A 23,130-nucleotide genomic window follows, 5' to 3' on the forward strand; every position below is an offset into this window, starting at 1 on the left:
AAAAAAAATAAAAATTCAGCAATCTGTGTTTTGTTTCTTACACCAAGCACTGTCCCGATATAAACTTTTCTATACTTTTTAAATACCAAAGGGTCACTAAAGCAAATATTTACAATGGCCTTGATGGCAACGAACTGATACTACCTTTAGTAACATAAAAAGCTCTGCAGCTTGAATTATGGCTCATAAAAGAGGAAATTGGTTACATTTAATTTTTGTGGAACAGTCCATTGAATGCTAAATGGCCTAAAGAAACTACTTTATGACTTCGTTGCATTTTAAGTCAGGTAGTTTCTAAACATACACACTAGTAATGATTCTGAGTGGTTTAAGCATCATACTAATTAAAGGAGTGATCTACCATTAACTCTGTGATTTGAAGAAATGATAACCATAACCCAGAAATGCAGAGTTTGACTGGGGAACTGAATGGTAATTGAAACAAAAGCAGTAGCTTCTTTCCACTGAACAAATTTACCAGGTCATTACCCAAAGCTCTATTTTACTTCCTGTAGTCTTAATACAATGTAGAAGATAAGAGGCAAACTAGACTATTCCTACAGGTAGTACAGATACTGCTAAAGAGGAGAGCTGAAAGAATGAGGTAAGACTCCTACCAAGTGAAACCTGGCTTGGGTATTCTGTCTATCTTTAGGATCTAAGTTTCAACTTTGGGATGATATCTATTGTATTGCATTAGTAGTTGAGGCTAGCCTTAGGCTATCTAATGCCCTCCCTTCTCCTTTGGATAGAAAAATCCCTATAACCAAGCAACAAGCATGGCACATATTTACTTAGAATCAAGCAGGAGCTGGTAACTTGTGCATTCAAATGTTTTCTCATGCCAAAAGCCTGTAGACTGATACCTTTCATTTGGATTAAAGTAACTCTATTCAACTTGGCTCCTATGTGCAAATATGAGGCTTAAAAAGGCTGGTATCAACTGTGATAGCGCAATTATTTAATGGAATAACCTACTGGAAATATCTAAAAAAATGCCACTGTTCCAGTTTTTTTTTTTAACTGTTTCAGCATTTCCAGACTCTATGATGAATGTAGACTTCGAGGTCTGAGCTACCAGGATTCTGAAGTCAGTTCTAAACAGAATAATATATGCAAAGTCCTTTTGCTCTGCCAATTGCATTTGTGAAATGGTACTTTGGTTTAGGCAAAGGTTGTGTCAGGAGCGGAAATAGAGGCTGCAGATATGGCTCAATGGTTGGAGCACTGGCTGTTTTTTTAGGGGCTATAGGCTCAATTCCCTGCACCCATGTAGCAGTTTACAATTGTTTCTAACTATAATCCTAGAGGATCTGATGCCCTCTTCTGGCTTCAAAAGACACTACACAATATGGTCCAGAGACATGCAGCCAGGACACCCACATGAATAAAATAAAAATATAAAAAGGTCAGATTTATAGAGTAAGAGCATTAGAAGGGCTAAATTTAGGAAGTATTTTGAATTAAAGATGCAAATAAGCACCACTTCAAACAAGTGTGAGGCCTTGTTGTAGCTATACTTTCATGCTTGAATTTGCATCTTCTAGTCAGAGATTTATATCATTCTAATATAACTATCATGAGAATTAACTGCAAGCCAAAAGATTCTCTCCAACAATAAACACCATTACATAATATACAGTAAATTTAAACAAAGGGAACAATCTATCTCAATAACAACAAGAAAGCTAGGTCATGTAGCACAAGTCTGTTATGGATCTACTTAGGAAGCAGAGACAAAAAGATCACAAATAGGCAACTCAGTAACTCCCTGTCTCAAAAGTAGAAAGAAAATGAACATATCCAGTGGTAGATCTTGATATCTTAGGTTCAGTCACTAAGACCAAGAAAAACAAAACAATAATGAGAAAAGCACCTAAGATGTCATTACTTGGAATCACAGCTTGCACTGCATTAGAAAGTAAATGCACCTATGTTAGAAACAAGGTTTCTTGGTTATACTGTTATAAGAAGCAAGTACACTGGGATATGGTATTGAGAAGGAAGGAGTAAGCATAGCTTACTAGGTCTATGTTCAATGTGATAAGAAATATACCCTAGAAAATATCAATATGGGACAACTATGGTTATCAATATGCACGTGTAAAAATAGCTGTATTTTATTACACCTCATCCTATTCACAAATGATTATAGTAAGTGATAAAAACCACACATCCTGTTCATAATCTAACACTTGGTGAATTTTTATAAGGATTTCTTTAACATTCAAATGTATTAATTTCATACTTTACAAAAATATTAGTCAAATAACTTAAGTGACAGTTGTGAAAATACTGTAAAATTTTAATTAACTATCTGCATTAAATATTTTTCTTTGAATTATATATCAAGAGAAGGAATGGTTACTGTAGTGGTTTAAATAAAAATAGGTCCATAGGGAACGGCACTATTAGAAGGTGTGCCCTTGTTGGAGGAAGTGTGTCACTGTGGGGGTGGGGGTGTCTTTGAGGTTTCATATGCTCAAGCTAGCCTAGTGTGGTATTCACTGCTGTTGCCTGTGGATTAAGATGAAGAACTCTCAGCTCCTTCTCCAGCACCATGTCTACCTGCATGCCACCATGTTTCCCACCATGATGATAATGGACTGAACTTCTGAAACTGTAAGTCAACACCAATAAAATGTTTTCCTTGAGTTTCCATGGCCATGGTATCTCTTCACAGCAATAGAAACCCTAAGTAAGAAAGAAGTTGATAGCAGGGACTGGGGTATTGCTGTGATAGGCTTGACCATGCTTTTGTTTGGAGGAATGGGGACTTTTGATTAGAAAAGAAGTTGAATGCTTTAAGTAGAGTTTAAGGGGCCATACTGGTGTGTACAAGGAAGACGGGTGCTGAGGGTTAATTTGAACTGTGGAGGCCTGGCTCAAGAGGATTCAGAAAAAAATTGTTAGTATGTGGCCTAGAGACTATTCTTACAATATTTTGGTGAAGAATGTGTACAGTATGCTTGAAAATGTGCTTAGATGGTGAAGAAAATGGGTATAGTCAGTCACAGAAAAAAAGACAATAGCAATGTAAGGATGGGGAATGCCATAACACAAGGCATGTGAATCCTATTTAGTGCTTTATTAATTTAAAAATTTTAAAATGCTAATGAGCAAAAAAAAAACCCCACTACTGCTGAGAGACTGGATTGGAGAAAAAACTGCCAAATTAAATCAGCCTTCATATTTTAAGGATGTTTTAACTTCAGAATGGGAGTCAGGAAATGTATTTGGTTGAGGGAAAAGTTATGACTTTGTTTCTATAGGAAACAAAAAGCTATGGATTCCTTCAAAATTAATAAAGATCATATTTGACTAGGGAGACAGCCTGAAAATCTTGCAGACATGAAGAAGAAAAAAACAAGAAAGACTACAGGATAGGTAACATATATGCCGATTCCTCTATATGGGAACACTGTAAGGCTGGATGAGATATAATAAATTTTGTTGGCTATAGAGTCCTCATGACTCATTGCTACATGCCATCCTTTCATATGGCATGGACGGAGATTTATATTAGTTTCGTTATTCACTCCAAATGAACTTATAATGTCGACAGATGACTTTTACCTGCTCAAACATAGAGACCATCTTTAGTTGATTTGTGGACACTGCACACTCCATACTTGTGTTAATGCAGGTATGTATATTCCCTTTAAAAGCGTCTGTGTTTTTAGAAAAAAGGACCAGATACCAATATAGACAAGGAGCCCAGATGATTCAGCCTCTCAGAGTGCCTTTGTTGCAGTTTCCTCAAAAATCTGCATCCAGAACAACTCCAGCCTCATAGACTACTCCAGTCATGACTTCAGTTAAGCACTACACGTTACCATCACACAGAGACTGGACAACCAATGATACAGCTACCTCTCCCAGGAATTGGCCATTATCCCAATTTTCTCAGGATTCCCTAAAGATGCTGTTGCCGTCCCCTCCCCTACAACAGGAAGTAATCTTAAGAACATGATGCCCATATTCACAAGAGGTGGGGTGGGTAGGTTTTGGTTGTTTAGTGAGCTATGAATTTTTGTTGTTGTTTAAGGGGGATGGTTACAAGTTGTTATTGGTAATGGTCAAGGAAAAAAATTTAACAAAGAAGGTTGGATTAAGGGAGTTTTCCCTTTCTTTTTCTTTCCTTGATCCTTTCTTTCTCTCCTATCTAATGGGGAAAAAGGGAGGTATAGGAATTATAGGATAAAAGGGTAGAATATTGACTATACTAAAAAGCAACTAGTAGTTTAATATTTTACATTGGTATAGATTTTTGTATATTGATAGAAACTATTGATAGGTTATTTTGTTAGAACATACTGTATATATGTTTCTATTCTTTTTTAAAATATTTTTTATGGTTTATTTAACTTTATTTTATGTGCATTGGTGTGAAGTGTCAGATCTCCTGCAACTTGATCTTCAGACAGTTGTGAGCTTCCATGTGGGTGCTGGGAATTCAACCCAAGTCCTCTGGAAGAGCAGTCAGTACTCTTAACCACTGAGCCATCTCTCCAGCCCTCTATGTTTCTATTTTTGTTTAAGGTATTGTACCTATGTAGCTCATTTAAAAATGGAATGTGAAGTTCTAGTCCTTGAAAGCTATTATTACAAATTGTTTAGGATAATTAAAAAATGCAGATTAGTATTTAGTCATCTATAAGAATCAAATTCGTAGTCATATTAAGTATGTTTTCAAGGTTAAACATCTATTTTACATAGATACATGGTCTTCAAACACTTCAGAGATTTATACAACATAATATTTTTAATAATATAAGGCTTCTCATGATAGTGAGTTATGTCTGTTTCTGGTTGCACCAATGAATTCAGAGAACATGATGAGAATTGAAGAATCTCTATATGGAGCTTACTTTCAATGTGGCAATGCTAGCCTCTGGGCAAAAAAACTGCCCTTGCCTCAAATGCTGACAGTATGCTGTCCAAATTGGGCAAGCAGAATATAAAAAAACGATTGCCGAACTTTGCCAAGACAAGGTAGAAAACTCCTTCAGAATTTCTGCTTCACAGAAAAGTCTGTCAGATATTCTAGGCCTGTAGGCAGAAGATGTATGCTCCAATGTTTCAGAGGAACCTTGGGCAAATGTACAGGTAGTCAGTTTTCTCTGTCATTTTTATAGTTTTAGAAGCTGCTTGCTCTTGTCCTTTCTGAGTCTCAGGTCTCTGATGGGGTTGAAAACTAGATATTTACAGTTTTACCATTTTTCATTTTCTTATTTTTATTTATTCTTTGTGTTTCATATTATACATCTCCATCCCATTCATTGCCCCATCCCTTCATATCTACCTTCTGTCCTTGCTACCTCACCCCAAAATAAAATAAAATTTAAGAGAAAAAGAGAGAGAAGGAAAAGAAATCATTCTTGTCATGGAAGCTGTAGTGTGACACAGTAAGTCATGCAATAAACCCTTTTATCCATATATCTTTACTTGCAGGTGTTCATTGCAAAGAGTTTGTTGATCTGGATCGAGGCTTCGGTGTCTGCCACACTATTGATGCTGGGCCCTTACTGGAATTCCTCTTGGTTATCCTGTTGTTGCTTTGTGCTGTGGAAATCCTGCAGCTCTGGGTCTGAAGGACTGGTCTCTTTATGTGGCCCACCAGATGGGGAAGATGTTAGGGTGGGCCAACACATAACCCTGGTTCTGGGCTTGGGTAGTTGCCCACCAGCTCTCCCTTGTTCTCACCACCAGGGTGAGCTCTCCTGTACTGCCTGGTGCATTCACCCCTTACAGTGATGAGCAAGAGGGAGGGCCAGTTTGCCCGTTTTCATGTTCTCAGGGTTGGATTTCCCACAACTACACCTTCAGGTTCAACTTTAATGTGCTGCCCAGGTGTGGTATAGGGGCCACTCTCCTGAGTGCTGCAGCTGATGAGGTGATGTGGGATTACCTTCTGTACACACGCACACACGCACACACATGGAGAAATAAGGCAGAGTCAGAGAGATCCCATGTAGTTGCTGAAGGAGAACAATGACAGAACTTTAATCAGTTGGTAAGCCACAGCATTGTGGCGATATACAGATCAATAAAAATGGGTCAATTTAAGATATAAGAGCTAACTAATAATATGCCTGAGCTGTTGGCTAAACAGTGTTGTAAAATATAGTTATTTGGGTCCAGGCAGCAGGGAAGCAAAAGCACAGTTTTTGTCAACAATGAGGGACAGGGCTACCTCTCCTGCTCTTATGGCCCCGGGGCCAGCTCTCCTACCTGCCTTAGGCATTAATAGGGAAAGGCATTTCTCCTCCATCCATGCTACCAAATGACAGATGGGTAATAAGGACAACTCTCCCTTGCTCACACCTCCACCAATGGGATTGTCACTACTGTACTGCCCATGCAAGGTGCAGGATCTGCTCTCCCAAGGGTTGCAGCTATTTTACCATTTTCTTTGCTACCAAATTAAAAAAAGTCACAAAAGAAATGTAAAGCTTATAAAGGTTATTTATCTAAGAAGATGTTTTAAGGTCTAAAAGGATATTTTTAGATTGATAATACAAGTTTTAATAGAAAGTAGTTTGTTTAGGCATAAAACTTTGAACTCATCAAAACAGGATAGATAATACAGTACTTTCTCCGAATTTGCCAAATACAGATGGACTAGACATTGTGAATGTAATTCTTACCTGATAATTGTTCTTACTATATATAGTTTTTGTGTTAGAATTAAAATCTTGCCTTTTTATTTAGACAAAAAGGGAAAAACAATGTGGGATAATCTTTTTTCTGCACTGTGAAGAGTATCTCCGCCAAGGCACCTTCTGATTGGTTTAGTAAAGAGCTGAATGCCAATAGCTAAATAGGAGAGGATAAGCAGGACTTCCAGAGGGAGAGAAAGGAACTTGGGAGAAAAAAATCTGAGGGGGGATTCACCAACCAGACATAGAAAAAGTGGGACATACTATACTGAGGAGAAGTAACAAACCACGTGGCAGAGCATAGATTAATATAAACAAGTTAAGTTTTAAGAGCTTGTTGGGAACAAGCCTAAGCTAAGGCCAAGCTTTCACAATTTCTAAAAAGTCTCTGTGTCATTGTTTTGGAACTGGTGGTACAAAAGAAAGTCCAACTATACCTGCCAAAGAATGCTGCTAATGGAGTCTAATTAGCCCAAGAAAAAGAAGTGTGTTACGGTCAACAAAGTTAAAAGAAATTGTAGATCTGAAGAAGGCTTTCACATCAGACATGGCAATGCAAAAGTTGGAATTTGTCCAGCTGATTTTTGGTCCCACTTTGGTCCAATGTTTCCTCACTATGTTCCCTTCCCTCCCTTTTGGAATAGTAAGGTATATCCTGTGTCACTGTATAATGAAAGTATGTTTTTCATTTTTATTTTACAGGGGATTACAGTTAAGAGATCACCTCAGAAGAGACTTTGAACTTTGGATTTTAAATATTGTTGAGACTGATAGACTATTGAGATACTAAATGCCTTTTGCATTATTATATAGATACGAACCTATGGGGGTCAGGGAGTAGAAAGTAGTGGTTTGAATAAAACTGGCCCCCATAGGTCCATAGGTAATAATAGCACTATTTTAGGAGGTAAGACCTTGTTGGAATTGGTGTTGCCTTGTTGGAGGAAGTATATCACTATGGGGATTCTATTTAAAGTCTCATATGCTCAAGCTAGGCCTAGTGCAGCATTCACTTCTGCTGCTTGATGATCAAGATGCAGAACTCTTAGCTCCTTCTCCAGTACCAAGTCCATGCTTCCCGCCAAGAAGATAATGGACTTAATCTCTGAAACTGTAAGATAGTCCCAATTAAATGTTTTCCTGTGGAAGAACTGCAGTGGTTATAGTGTCTCTTTATAGCAATAGAAATCCTAAGTCATTTACATATATTGGTATCCAGACTAGAAAAGATTTTTACTGTATTAGTTTAATTTAAGTAAAAACTGTGTTCTCACCTGACCAAGTTCTTCATTAAGGTCTGATGTGTTAACTAAGGCTCCTTCATTAATTTCTTCATCAAAAAAGTCTTTATCCCATGAAATAAAAAATGAGCCTAAAAATTTCTGCATTTCTACTGTGACATACATGGAGACAGGAATAATAAAGTTGAAGAGAACCATGAATGATAAAAAGTCGGTGAACATTTTCAAAACCTAAAATAAGAGATAGTGCATGTTAATTCGATTCATGGCCTCTTCAGATGAATACAATAAAAATTTGTTTTCTTTCTATTCCAATTCTTAGCACACTATTAACATAAAAAAAATTTCTTAATGACACTATATCATTATAGTCAAAATTATTAGTATTAAGAACATTTTAAACTGGGTTGTGGTGGAACACAACTTTAATCTCAGCACTCAGAAGGCAGAGGTGGAGAGATCTCTGTGAGTTTGAAGATAGCCTGGTTCACAAAGCAAGTTCTAGGACAGCCAGGACTGTTACACAGAGAAACCATTTCTAAAAAAAGCAAACAACAACAACAAAGAACATTTTAGAACACTGAATTTTATCTACATTTTCGATGTATATACTTTCCAATTTAATACTTATTCACCTCCTTAAGTCCTATGTTCCTCCCATCTATAAATAAGAATACTCAAAGTTTATATATAGATATTGCACAAGTTGGTATTGAATTAAAATGCTAGAAAGCTCATTATTTTTTCAGTCTCTTAAAAAGTTAGAAACAAGCATTGACATATATAAAGGAACAAAATTAAATCTAAATCAAAAGGTAACATTTTTCTGAGCAGTATTTCAGTAAAGGATAGCCTAGTCCCTCATAGCAAGTTAATTACCTTAAAAGTTTCCCGTTCCTTTTGAGTCTTTTGATTATACCAAGGTTCATCATTGTAGGGAGTACTTTGCCACACATACTTTAGAGTTGTGCATACTGCAGCTTTGGTCAGTAAGATGAATAAATAAACAATCAAGAAGGCATTAATAGATCTGAAAAGTAAGATATTATGTCTCATTATTTAAGACATAAGCAAAATAAAAATTTAAATTATTTTATTTTGATTTAGTTTAGTATTAACTAAAGATTCTCCTGTGTACATTATAATAATCATATTCCAAATTTTACATAAGAATCTTAGTTATCACAGCCAAAGAATAACTGTTAAATGGCAAAATGGAAAATTTAGCCCTGAACTGTTTATTGATCACTAATGTTCCCCATGGAACAATGTCTGGCTTTTCAAGCACACATTTTAAAATAAGTGGAAACATACAGATCTATATGTATTAATACCTACTTAACTTCTATGGAAAGTGTAGTTGGTATCTTCTCCCCAAAAGACTAAATATTTCAGGCCGGGCGATGGTGGCGCACGCCTTTAATCCCAGCACTCGGGAGGCAGAGGCAGGCGGATCTCTGTGAGTTCGAGACCAGCCTGGTCTACAGAGCTAGTGCCAGGACAGGCTCCAAAGCCACAGAGAAACCCTGTCTCGAAAAACCAAAAAAAAAAAAAAAAGACTAAATATTTCAAACTAATAGTAAATGTGAACCTTAAGCTCAGCATATATTCTCTTAGCATTATTTCAAAATAAAGTTCTGGATAAGGCACAATGAGTCATATACATGCCTATAAAGAAAGACGTGTCTGTCCTGGTAGTACCTAAAATCCCAGTAGTTGGGAGGAGGAAGCAAGAGGATTACAAAATCAAGATCATCCTCAGCTCATGTAGCTAATTTAAAGCCATCTTGGGCTGCAATGAGACTGTAATACACACACACATAAATAACCACATAAAATTTAAATTAAACTTAAAAAGCCCTGGTAGTGGCACCTGTCTTAATGATCTACCAGATACTACTCCTATGTCTACTAGAACAATATTGTAGAATCAACTTGCACATACCAACAAAAGGACCCCAAATTCAGTAACAAAAGGAAATGAATTTACAGTTAAGGTAAATGGTGCCATTTAAACCTATGCAAGCTTAGTTAATTCATTTACTATCTTAGAGACTGTTTCTTCACTTGTATTGTTGAAAGAGTCTAACGTAAATTATTTAATAGGATTATTTAGAGGACTGAATCAAATGAAGACATAAATCAGTGAGGACTGTTTCAGGAACAAAAACAAGTGCTTAAAATGGTAGCTGCTATTATTGTGGATGATGACTTTCTGTATTGTTATTTGGAGTTACTGAAGAAATAACTATTTCAATCAAGAATGCCTAAACAAAATTTGTGGTACATACTAACTTTTCAACAGCAGAACGTTTCTGAGATTTCCCTTGGTAGTTCAAAGCCATTTTGGTTTCCATCCCAGTGTAAACAGCAACTCCTAAAGAATAACAGAATATAAAATAACCTGGTTGTTTGGTTCTGTGAATTCTTCACAGTTTATAAGGGTAAGAATTCTAAGTATTTCATACTCATTGGCTGATCTATCACTTATATTAAAATTTAAAGTATATAAAGTATCATACTCATTAATTTATCTTGTAAATTATCAACACATAAATATACACTGAGAATAAAAGGCAGGTATCTGCCATGTTGACTTTTAAACATGCACTATTCACAAGCTTTATGAAACACATTTTAACAACATATATTCAAAGTTGTTCACCATATATCTTCTTGGTATTTTTAAGTGTAGCTCCTTTCAGCAAAAGATTTTCAGGTCCCAAAGATCTAAGTGAAAAACAAGCACAGTTTATTGAAACAATGTACAATGTCATCATTACTGGGGACAGATGCCCAGACACACATCTATTCTCCAAGGGGTTTAGAATGTATCTATTTCTACCATAAGCTTACTCCCTAGGATGAACAGAATCCCTCCATTTGAAGTGACTTGAGGGTACAGCCAGATGGGAGCATAGTACAGTGGTAGCCAGTAGCACACAGAGGTAAAGAAAGATGAAAAGATTATGACTTATAGAGAGCAAGACAAGAGCTATAAGAAGTAAGAAAAAGAGGGTCGCAGATAAAAGACTGGGAAGGCAAATGCCAAGCTGCAAAAACACAATGACATCTTTGTAGAGAATGAACCTGACTTCTGGGAGATCAAGGCAAAGTGGAAAAGGTGAGACAATTAACTCTGTAATAAGAGAGGAAAGAAAGCATCCTGTTTGAATGCCTTATAAATGATTAACTTTACATTTTATTTAGGTCCAAGTAATTCTAGCATTTTCCTCACTGCCTAGACCTTCAATTACTCTCCCATAAACTACTATTTTCCAGCTTTATGTTCAAGCTTGTCAGCCACCATACAACCAAGGAAAATATATGTGATTATCTAGAACAGGTTTGGAAAAGCAGTCAACAGGTACAGAGCGCTGCTATTTTATGTATTTTATTTTTTCTTTTATTTCTTTTTTCTTTTTCAAGACAGGATTTCTCTGTGTATCTCTGGCTGTCCTGGAACTCTCTCTGTAGACCAGGCTGGCCTTGAACTCACAGGGATCTGCCTACCTCTGTCTCCCTGAGTGCTGGCATTAAAGGTGTGTGCCATCACCGCCCAGCTTCTTTTTTTTTTTTTTAGCTAAAACTTTTCTGCATATAATTATTATGCTTGCGTTGGTGCAGATGCACAGAGTATGTATGTGTGGTCAGAGGATACCTTTATGGAGTCATTTCTCTCCTTCCATGTTTAAAGTAGTTTCTGGGGATTGGTCTCAGGTAGCTAGGTTTTCGTGGCAAGTGTCTCTACTGGTTGAACATGGAGCTCTGTTCTTTTAGAAAGTCTATATATTATTTCAATAATAATCTTCTACCCAACACAAAGAGACCTGATCACCATAGCCCAACTAATCACAAGGTTACTCAGCTCTCTTCCTTTCACTTTATTTAAGGAAAGGCATTTGACTATTTTATTGGGTTTAAAAGAAAAATATTCCTCCTCCCAAAAGGATAGTTTTTAAAAGGAATAACCAACTAACCTGGCAACAGCCTCAATACTATTACTATAGATACTGATTCGCCCAACAAACCTGTTAAAAACAAAAACAAAACATAATAGCAAGTGTGAAAATCTAAATACCAGCAATTAGAAATTCATCAGATTATAAATAATAAAAATATAAGACTGAATGAATTTAAAATTCTATTAAGCATCTGGAAAAAAGTTACATTGAACTTATAAACTATATAACATTTAAATCGAATCTTTAAAATAATAAGTATAAACAAATATTTTAAATTAATGGAATTCTACTTGGTATTATACATATACACAACACATCATATGATACCTTTCTATAAACACTGTGGCTTTTATTTTAGATTCATGTGATTAGTAATGGTTTCTGATACTATATACAATTTTTGAAATGATTAGTTCAATGGTTTTTATACATGAGCTGCTTATGAATCACAGGGGGTAGAAAGAATCTTACTTAAACCTCAGAATTCTGGGTCCCATCCTTAAACTTCTTTGTCATACTCTAAGGTGACACTGGTATTAGTCACAGGTCCAATTTTTGACAACTACACACAAGGAATACTTGATTATGTAAACTTGAAAATGTTTGTATTTGGCAATTGACCTGATCCAAGCACTTAACTTATAATTCTACAAAACAAGGATAAAACAGCCTAACCCCTCCTTAGTGAGACTTTTATACTTACTTTGTAATTTGCAGTATGGTGTTTTCTTCATAGAAAAGTAATATACAGTTCAAATAATTTTAAAACATTTTGATTTTCAAATATTTTACTCATTCTTTGAGAATTTCATACAATGTATTTTATTTTGATAATATTCATCCCTGTAACTTCTTACAGATTCATATCCACATCCCTACCAATCAAAATTTATGCTGTATTTTAAAAACATGTTTATTTTTCATTGTATGAACATGTGTATCTCTGTGTTTGTTCGGGTGCCCAAAGAAGTCAGAGGTATCAGATCCCCCGGAGCTATAGGTGGTTATGACAAGTCTAATGTGTGTGTTATGCATTCTGTTAATCACTGAGTAATCTCTGTAGTGCCTCAATTTAAATGCTTTTATATACAAAATAGGAAGATCTATCCATTCATTCTATGTTAATTGTGAAAGTACTGTACTAGAAAAATGCTGAAACATAATAAACTAAAAGGGCAGATTCTTTGCCCTAAGAAAGATAATTGAACTTGATAAATATAGTATGCATGATTTCTATCAGAGTGGTAGAAATACTTGGTATTCTAAAGTCATATTGAAGGGATTCAGCTTAGGTAAATTAGAATAACCTTGTCTATCCTAAATTATCCTTCATATTTAAGGCAACTTTACAATCTGGGAATTTCCCTTATAAATATGAATATGTATATTGTGTGAAACATATACATATATTATCAGGTAGAATAGGTCACTCCCCTTTCTGGAACTTCATGGACTTTGTGTACATCTTTATTACTGTACTATAAGCTTAACTTTATTGATTGATATCCTTTATTCATTAGTTACTTGAAGGTGGAGAAAGCTTTTTTTTGTTTTTGCTTGTGGCTCTAGTTCTTAGTATCAAAACATACAAAAGAGAAAGAGGAAACAAGGAATAAACTGTAGGGGAGGGAATCAACATTCTCATAGTAGGATATATTTCTTTCCTATTCCTAACCCTAACTAGAGTAAACCAAATCCATTCATTTGGTCCTCTATTTGACCAACAACATGAATTAACATGATGGCTTGCCCATATAGTGGATGTTATCTGCAACGGTGGTATAGAATGGAATGAATTAAAAACTATTACCAAACCCTCAGCAGTACCACACTCTAATTAAACTAACCAGTCCTAGACACTAAGGCCAATTTTTGACAACCCCCAATGAATGTTAATCAAGAAAACCTACATCCATGAGCCAGAAGAAAACATAACAGTTTACAGATCCATGAATTTAATAGCCTGTGAACATCAAACTGCCTATTTGCAATCTTTAACAAGATTTAACATCATCATCATTAACAAGAAAGGATAGTATGCCTACTAACTGTAGTGTCCCATATCCTTTTTCTTGTTTCACACTGGATAAGATGCAAAAGGTTTATTTTTGTTTTAATTAACTCCTGGAACTCCATTAGTCTAATAGATGAGGCTTCTTAAAAAAAACAAACCATAGCCATGTTTACAAGTAAAAAAAAGAAAAGGAAAAGAAAGTAGGATGTCTGGACCCATGATGAATTACCTTAGGCTGGTAGTGAGCAATGCTCATTTGATTAATTTCCTTTCCAAGAGGAAGAACAGCTCATAAAAATATACACAAGAGTAGACTGGTAAATAAGTAATGGGTATTTTTTTGCTTTACTGGTGACAAAAAAAGAAGCAGAGTCAAAGGACAGCAATAAAGTAAAACAAGATGCTTACTTGTAAAGGTCAGGTTGAGGCTGTTCACATTCAATTGCTGCTCGGAGGTTATCAATGGATTCGGCTGTACACAGTTCAATGGTATCTCGTACTGCATAATGTGTCTATATGAAAGCACAAGATAATCAAATATAAAGTATTTCTTTTTTGTAACTTTATAGCCAATTTATTTCAGAAACAGCACATTTTAGAGTAAGAGGGTTAAGCAGAATATTACAAATGTTGATGGACATTCTACACCAAAAGAATTACAGGACACTACTCTTAAAATACATTACAAATACACAGGTAACCTGCTCCAAAAGGATTTTAAAGGTAAAAGAAAAACAAAAACTTTCCTTGACACTGACATTGGAGAGTATTACATTTGTAGCATGCATATAATTAACTGAAATCCCCAAGAAGGTTTTAATATATTTTTCTCTTTATATATAAAACCAAGATTTGGAAAAAAATTAATGGTTCCATTACATAAACAGTTTATAAAGATTTTGAAACTGTTCAATATGGGTATATTTTATATAGTAACAGAAAGCTAATGTCTTATATTCAATGATTAAGATATTCTACATATATGTACTATACTCTTAATTCATCCAAAATGCAAGACAAGATCCAATGAACCTATTTATAAACTGTCAACAAGGGCTAATGCAGATTCAAGTATTACAGCACTTATGCACAAGGGAAAGCTGTTAACATAGTCTTTAGGAATATTAGAGAACTTCTTGCTTTACATTTAAAACTACTGACCGACTTTAAAATTTTTGATTTATTGCTACTTAATGAATAAAAGAAAACCGAAAATTTTCTTCCTCTAAACAATATTCTCAATGTTAGAGAATCTTTACACAGATTTCTCTATCTTAATAATCCCTAAAATATAACTCAGTTTTTTAACAGCTAAGACACCAGTAATTTAGTATCATTTGCTTGAACACAAAATCAGTAAATAGTAACAAGTAAAGCTTTTATTTCACATTCTGAGTTCTACTCCTTAATTCTACAGAGAAAAAACAAATAGGAGACCTCCCCAAACATATACCAAGAGGTGAGCTCATTAGTATTACTACTTTTTTTCTTTTAAACAGGATCTCTCCATACAGAATCCCCTATGTAGATCAGGCTGGCCTCAAACTCACAGAGATTTATCTTTTTCTGCCTCTCAAGTACTGAGATTAAAGGCTACGCCAAACCAGAATTACTCCTTTGCAACGAGCTGTTGAGGGCCATGACACAAATACAGCAGATGGCAATTGATAATTCAGATGTCAACCCATCAGATGAATTATTCTCTGCTGGAGAGAACCCTGTTCAAGCAAGACTTATGGGACCACTGACTCTGGAAACTGGCTGTTTCTGTCTGTAAATTCACATGTGCAAAATCAGCTGGGTAATCTCCCCATTACCGTGCATTTTCATGTAATTTGTTCATATGATCTCATGATTACATTTCAATCTTATGGGCACATCTATCTGTAGATGATCAGGAAGATGACTTCCCATTAAGCTGTGTAATTTTGTTGAACATAAATATACTAAGATATGCTTCATTACTAGATCTATTGTTCCACGAGGACTGTTAAGACACTTAGAAGCCTATTTTGTTGGGCTCAGAGATTACACTGTGTCTATGTGAATACAGACAGTTAGCATTTACCAACATGTATCTGTCTACTTTCTCTTGTTTAATAAAAAGAAAAAAAGGGGGGGTTAGAAGGTCAGCAAGGGTGGGTTTGAGGTGTCTGGGGGGGGGTAAGTGGGCATTGTGACAACATGGCTTCTCCTTTGGCATGTTTAATTGTGATGTTTAACAGACATCCTTGCAGTTTAAGATGACACTTTTAAAATAAAATTCTCTCCTAACGAAAAAAAAAGCCTATTTTGTTTCTTTACCCAGACTAACATAAGAAAACAACAGTTTCTCCACAGTCTAAGACAAGCTACATATATTTAGCTGGTTTAAAACCTCTTGCTAAGTCTGGTTGATAAAAACCTACTCCCTGCACAAATCCTTCAGCAGCTTCTCTCACCAGGCACTATGTCCCCAGTCTCAGGTCACAGCATGTACACCAGGAACCTTGAAGCCAGAGTTGTTATGGTGACTCACTAACATACTATACTATACAAAATGTAGTTTGTATAACATTTTTATTGAAAAAAGTTTGTTGTTGAATGTGTATATATAAGGCAGGTGAACAAAAAAGCTAGAGAGAATTAGACCGAGAGAATTAGAACTAGAGAATTGGAACTGGAGAGAACAAGAGCTGGAAATAAAAAGAGCATAACCCTCAGATTGTGTATGAGTCTTTTTTTTTCTTCAGATAGGAAATTTTCCTAAGTCCCTGCTGTTCTGAAGGCATTATTTTCTGCAACTCTAGATGCAATTCTGGGAGCTGGACTCCAAGGCTGACATACTCCTTAAAGCAGCACAGAAAGGATAAGTCTTTATGTCCCATGGAACACTGGATGGCAAAGGCCAAAAAGTACCAGCAAAGTAAATTATCTCCCATTCTGATTGAATTGACTATAACGTACTTAAAATTCCTACTGGTTAACAATAAAATACAACATTTATTAAACTATATCCTAAGGTATGAATACATGTAACCAAATTACTCCATATTAGAATAGTTATCACATGAATTGATTTATTTAATTTTATGTGTATGGATGTTTTGGCTACACATACATCTGTGTACCACTTATGTGCCTAGTGTCCAAGCAGGTCAGGGAGTTGGATCCCATGCAGCTGTAATCACAGCTGGTTGTGAGCTAGGAATTGAACCTAGGTCCACTAGAAGAGCAGTTTGTGCTCTTAACTATAGCACTATTTCTCCAGACCCAGAATAAACCTTTTAAACAAAAATATGCAACTCTTAAAAAATTAAAAATAGATGAACTATAAAGTTACAAAATACTTGAAATTATTTTTATAGTTATGTAGTTTAGCTCACAAGTATTCTCACTTATAAAAGTCTAGGGTAGTAAAATAGCTCAGTAGTAGTTCTAGTGTGCAAGTATGAGCCAAGAATTCAGTCCTAAGTACAACAAAAACACAAACAAAAAGCATAAATCAAATGTTAATTGAATTGCATCAATAATTTTGATGGCTTTTGGTTAGGGCATGATCCCCCACCCTATCCCCCACAATGCAAACCTATTCTCCAAGGTAGGTGTTTACTTAGAAGCTCAAATATAATTACATAATTGCTGTCTTCAAATATAAAACTTACATGAATAGCAAAAGTGAGGTAAGGAATTTAGGAGTGTTAGGACACAGAACTATCTCATTAATCATTCTGAGAATAAAATGCTCAAGTCAGGTTTAATCTCCATTACCTTACAATTAGATTCACCATCAAGACTAGCTGTAGTGACATAACAAGTTCCATCAGTTGTGCAGGACGACAGAAGAATAAGATCACAGGGAAAGGTTTCATCTGCCTGTACTTCTACTACATCACCAACCTAAAACAACAGAATAAATACTTTAAATTCTTAAGAAAACATTCAGTATACCTCACAATAAAGCTAAAACTATTAAAGAGATATCTACAGATGAGATTTTGAAATTATCAGCATTCTACATCACATGCAAAGAAATTAAAGACTATTATTGAATATTCAAAATCCTCTTTAAGGAAATAAAGACTTAGAATGCTTTCAGAATATCTTAGCACTGTTGTATTATAAGTAATTCTGACATTCATGTGTTCTGTGTTCTCTGATATTCCTGAAACTGATATGTAATAAGATAATTTCTATGGCCATTTCAAGAGCAAAGAAAGAAAATCTAGAGGTTTCAAGTTAGGTACTTCATGACCAGAGGCATCTACATTTTCCCTTTGAACCAGCATATTTTGTCTGCAGTCATGATTGTTGGATTCCTTCTTTAGTGTTCAGAAACCTCAGGTAATTGAGAAGAGGATCAGTTTCCCTCATAATTGGCAGATGCGAGTCTTAGATTAGCTTTCTAAGAATTTTCCATCAGAAGAACCAGTTAATTATAGCAAATAACAATCTCTTATCAGCAAGTATCCTGTATCCAAGAAGAAAAACTTGAGAGATGGAATCTTGAACAATTCAATGATGCAGAGAATAAAATATAAAAAGTGAAGACTTGTAAACCTGAGTTCATGTCCCAACTTTGTCACTAAATAATACCACTTTGATAAATGGCTTAAATGATTCCAATAACTACAGAAGACTGGTGTTTGAAATGATGAAACAAACAAAACATTAAATAATGTACCCATATTAACTATTTGATGGGTGTCAATACTGCTTATTAATTCAATGTGGCTACTTTATTCACAAATTGAGAATGCCAACATATATTTCTTGAGAAGGATATAAGAAAACCTTCAGATAACACTATCCAACAATTTTCATGGCACACTACTGAGAAAATGACCCTGTTTAAAAAAAAAAGTAAAAACAAAACTTAAAAAAACCTCAAAATCCACAAGACTATTACCACCAATCATAAATACACTATGAACAATCTACAAAACAAAAATTTTAAGTTCATCAGAGGGCTAAATATACAGGAGAGGTAAAAAGAGGCAACTGATGATGACAGAAGGCAAAGTCACAGTTAAGAGAAGTCAAAGCCCATCATGTTAACCTGGGTACACTGACTGAGAGTGCTCAACTAATACAGGAAATTCCTCTATTTTTAGAGATTAAGATGAGGACTTTAGGTCTATTTGAATTGAAAAATATATTTTCTTAATTAATATAAATTAGTATCCAAGAGCACCAGAATTGGCAATTATAATCAAATTAATTTTTAAATATTATTTTTAGATGTTTTCTTCCACAGTTACATAAATGCTCAGGTTATAATATAACAATTGCCATACTTAAATATACAGAAAAATACCATAATGGGCCAGGCCATACAGGCTAAGGAATTTAGGCTTCACCCTGAAGTTAAAGGAGAAGACAACTTTAGGGAAAGAGAATGACTCTATCACCTCATAGTTCTGTTTCTATTTACTATTTAAAAACATTTAAATAAATGTGGATCAGTGTTTTGCCTACATATGCCTGGTGAATTCAGAGACCAGAAGACCTTCAAAGTAGAGTTAAATATAATTGTAAGAAGCTATGTGGTACTGGGTACTGATTCCAGGCCCTCTGCAAGAGAAGCACTTGTTCTTAACCTCTGAGCCATCTCTCCAGTCCCTATATCATTTTTACAGGGAGCTGGTAAGATGGCTTAGCAGGTAAAGACACTTACTACCAAGTGTGATGACCTCAATTGAATCCCCAGAACTCACATGGCAGGAGAGAACTGACTCCTACATTTTTTCCTTTGATCTCCTACATGGATACTGCAACATGCATATATATCACACACGCAGAAATAACATACATAAAATAATTAATAATAATAAAATGGATTTCCTGTCCTATCTCCCTTCCAAAGGTCTTATCCTTTGCCTTGCATATTAAGTCCTCTGATAATATATATAATCCTATACAAAAGATAGTTTATTTGTTTTGCCTGCACTGAAGGCTATGTGAAGCATGTGTGCAGTGCCCACAAGTCACAGTACTGCATTAGATCCCTTGAGATTGGAGTTAGAGATGGTTGTGAGCCACCAGGTGAATGCTGGGGATCATACCAGGATCCTCTGGAAGAACCATCTCTCCAGCCCCAGATGATCTGATTTATAATATTAAGGGAATGCATGAGGAAAAATGAATATTCCTTTACATTGTGTGAGTATTTGTCAATATGACTGGTTTAATGAAGAAGCTAAATGGCCAGTAGTTAGGCAGAAGTTTCAGGGCAGAGAGAATGCTGGGGAGGAGAAGGGCAGAGTCTGAGGAGTCATGAAGAGATGCAGAAACAGCAGATGAACTTGTACTGAGAAAATGTACTGAGCTACATGGCAGAGCGTAGATAAGAAATATGGGTTAATTTAAGTTATAAGAGCTAGTTAATAACAAAATGAGCTAACATATGAGCATTTAAAATTAATAAGTCCCTGTATAGATATTTGGGAACTGGCTGGTGGAACAGAAAAGTCTGCTTACATTCCTCTCCCCCCATTCCCTCCAACTTCCTTCCCTCTGAGACCCCCACATTAAACTCCTCATCTGTTTCCATGCACACAGGAGCAGGCCTCCCATGGGTATCAACAAAGCATGGCATATCAAGTTGATGTAGGAACAAGCTCTTCCCCTTGTATTAAGGCTTAGTAAGACAACCCAGTAAGAGGAAAAGGTTCCCAAAAGCCAGCCAAAGTGTTAGGGATAAGCTACACTCCCACTGCTAGGAGTCCCACAAGTAGATGAAACTATACAACTGTCACAGATATGTAGAGGGTCTAGGTTGTTTCCACGCAGACTCTAAAGCTGTCAGTCCAGTGTCTGTGAGCTCCTATGAACTCAGGCTAGTTGTCTCCCCTGGTTCCCTTGTAATGACATTGAGCCCACGCTCACATCTGGTTTGTACAATCCTTCCTCCCTCTCTTCATAAGATTCTCAGAGCTCAGCCCAGAGCTTGGTTGTGGATCTCTGCTTCTACTAGTTACCAAAGCTCTCTGATGACAATTAGTGTAGCGTGAGGCATTTCAGGATCAGGAAACCCTCTCTTATAGGAAGCAAGAAGCTCATTTACATCTAAGACAAAGGCAGGAAAGAGGCAGAAGAAAATGGAAGCAAGCTACTGCATGAGATGAAATAGGAAGCCCATTTATACCAAAGGACCTGACTACCATGAGAGACGGAACTGTAAGACTAGGAAACTACCATGATATATATACATATAGTGCAGAGTGCTTGGCCAATATTGAAATTAGTACTGGAGAGCCAATAAATTACTTCATACTGAGTAAGAAATAAGAAACAGTAGTATACTGCTTTGAGAGAAAAGCAAGAGAAGAGAAAGAGGCATATACTGCTAGTCAGGCCATCTAGAATAAGGTAAAAGAAGATGATGGAAAAGTAACAGGAAAAACACTCTAGCACCCCAGGTCCAACACAAAACTCAGGATAACTGCAATCAATCTTTCAAAAGAATGTAAAGCACAGTAGTATATTAAAATAACAATAATTACAATAAAAGAAACAATGGCAACCTAACTCCTGACAAGACTGACCCAAATACCAAACACTAAAGATCTGATGGAAGCAGAGACAGGCCCATTTCAAAAAACATACACTATTAATATCCATATGAAAATATTACATCTTATGAAGTGAAAACTTATATCCACAGAAAAACCTATATTTGAATGTTTGTAGAAACTTTATTCACATTTGATAAAAATCGGAAGCAGTAAAATATCTACCTTCTCCAGAAGTAAACTGGTAAATACAGAAAAATTAATATTACTCATCACTACAAAGAAATGAGCTATTAAGCCATGATAAAACATGGAGGAAACTTAAATGTATACTAAGTTAAAGAAGTTAATCTTTTTAAAAAATGGTCACATATGGTATGGTTTCTACAATATAATCCTCTGAAAAATGCAAAAACCTGTAGTAGTAATAGGACCAGCGACTGCAGAAATTAAGGGAGAATGAAAAATAATGAGGTAGAACATAGATTTATAGAGACAGGGAAATTATCCTATATGATGTTACAATGTTAAATACATGCCATACATTTATCAAACCTCCTAGAATGGATAGCACTAAGCGTGAACACTACTGTAACTAAATTTTATGTGGTGAAGAAGGTTTACTGATGCTTACAATAGAAAAGGGTAGTGTGTGGCAGAACAAGGCTATATGGCTATACTTTGTTAGGTTTTGCTGTGAACACAAACCTGTTCTAAACAGCAAAGTTTACTATTTAAAAAAAATATCTACTGGCAATCAAAAAAGTTTGATATGATAAAATCTAAATGTCATCTGGCAGGGATCTGATTTGGTAGAAGCAGCAAACTATGACTAATTTGAATAAAATATAAATACCACCTTGCTCTGTAAATATAAACAGTACACTCTCTGTGTAAAACAGTTATGGAGTTCATTAAAATTGTCACAAGACTAGCAGACTCAACCGAGGCACATACTCAAAAGAACTGAAAACTGATACTCAAACAAAAACTTGTCCTTGAATGTTCATAGCAGCAACATCTATAGCCACCCACAGAAGAAACATTAGCTAGTAAATAAAGAAAATATGGTATACACATAGAATATGCTATCATCAAAAGAAATGAATTATAGATAAATGCTACAACACAAATGGATTTTAAAATATTCTGAAAGATGGAAAACACAAAGTTCATGTAATGGATTATGGATTATTTCATTCATGTAACATATTAAAACCGAAAACTGACTGAGAAAGGTTAGTGCTGACAGGGCTTAGGTAGAAGAAATAATGTGTAATGAGTATGGAATTTCCTTTTCTGGTGATCTAAATAGTGATGGTGGTTACACTGTGAATGTAAACAAATAATACTGATTCCTTTAGTTTCTTTTCTTCCGCTCCAATTACTACAAATGGCGCCCACGTGGACAACTGCTTCCACATAAAGCCTGAGAAAGCTTGGAAAAGAATAGAGTAAAGCATGTTTCTTGTGGCAATTTCTTGGGTCTGCTCTGCTTGCTAGAGGCAAGCAAGCGCCTCATCTAAGAGAGGCTTCCTGACTCAGCTTCAGCTGCAAAACCCTGCAGCTCTTAAGAGGTCCTGCCATGAAACACTTAAATGATGTTGACGAAAAGCTGAATGCATACTTTCCGGTTTTCAGCCGTAGCAGGAAAAAAGCTGCGCCATTTAAAAATGCCAGCTTTCTGGGCTGTCCTGCCAGGGCAAACTCTGACTCTTTTACGCAGGCGGTTAGTGCGGTTTGCAAGCACAGGCT

The 23,130-nt window shown here is 35.7% G+C and overlaps 1 protein-coding gene across 5 annotated transcripts in view; it reads right to left on the reverse strand.

Moving 5' to 3' along the window:
• Positions 1–23,130, reverse strand: part of Atp11c (ATPase phospholipid transporting 11C) — a 191,759-nt gene that overhangs the window by 77,071 nt on the left and 91,558 nt on the right. For all 5 annotated transcript variants that reach the window (XM_005358515.2, XM_005358514.2, XM_026784837.1 and 2 more), the window contains exons 6-12: positions 17,633–17,761; positions 14,291–14,394; positions 11,884–11,934; positions 10,569–10,633; positions 10,199–10,280; positions 8,783–8,933; positions 7,937–8,134 (exon numbers count right to left, since the gene is read on the reverse strand). In XM_005358515.2, the coding sequence (XP_005358572.1) occupies positions 7,937–8,134; positions 8,783–8,933; positions 10,199–10,280; positions 10,569–10,633; positions 11,884–11,934; positions 14,291–14,394; positions 17,633–17,761 (780 nt within the window). The remainder of the gene's footprint in view (positions 1–7,936; positions 8,135–8,782; positions 8,934–10,198; positions 10,281–10,568; positions 10,634–11,883; positions 11,935–14,290; positions 14,395–17,632; positions 17,762–23,130) is intronic.

Source organism: Microtus ochrogaster, chromosome X (assembly GCF_000317375.1).
Source record: "Microtus ochrogaster isolate Prairie Vole_2 chromosome X, MicOch1.0, whole genome shotgun sequence".
Classification (NCBI taxonomy): Eukaryota; Metazoa; Chordata; class Mammalia; order Rodentia; family Cricetidae; genus Microtus; species Microtus ochrogaster.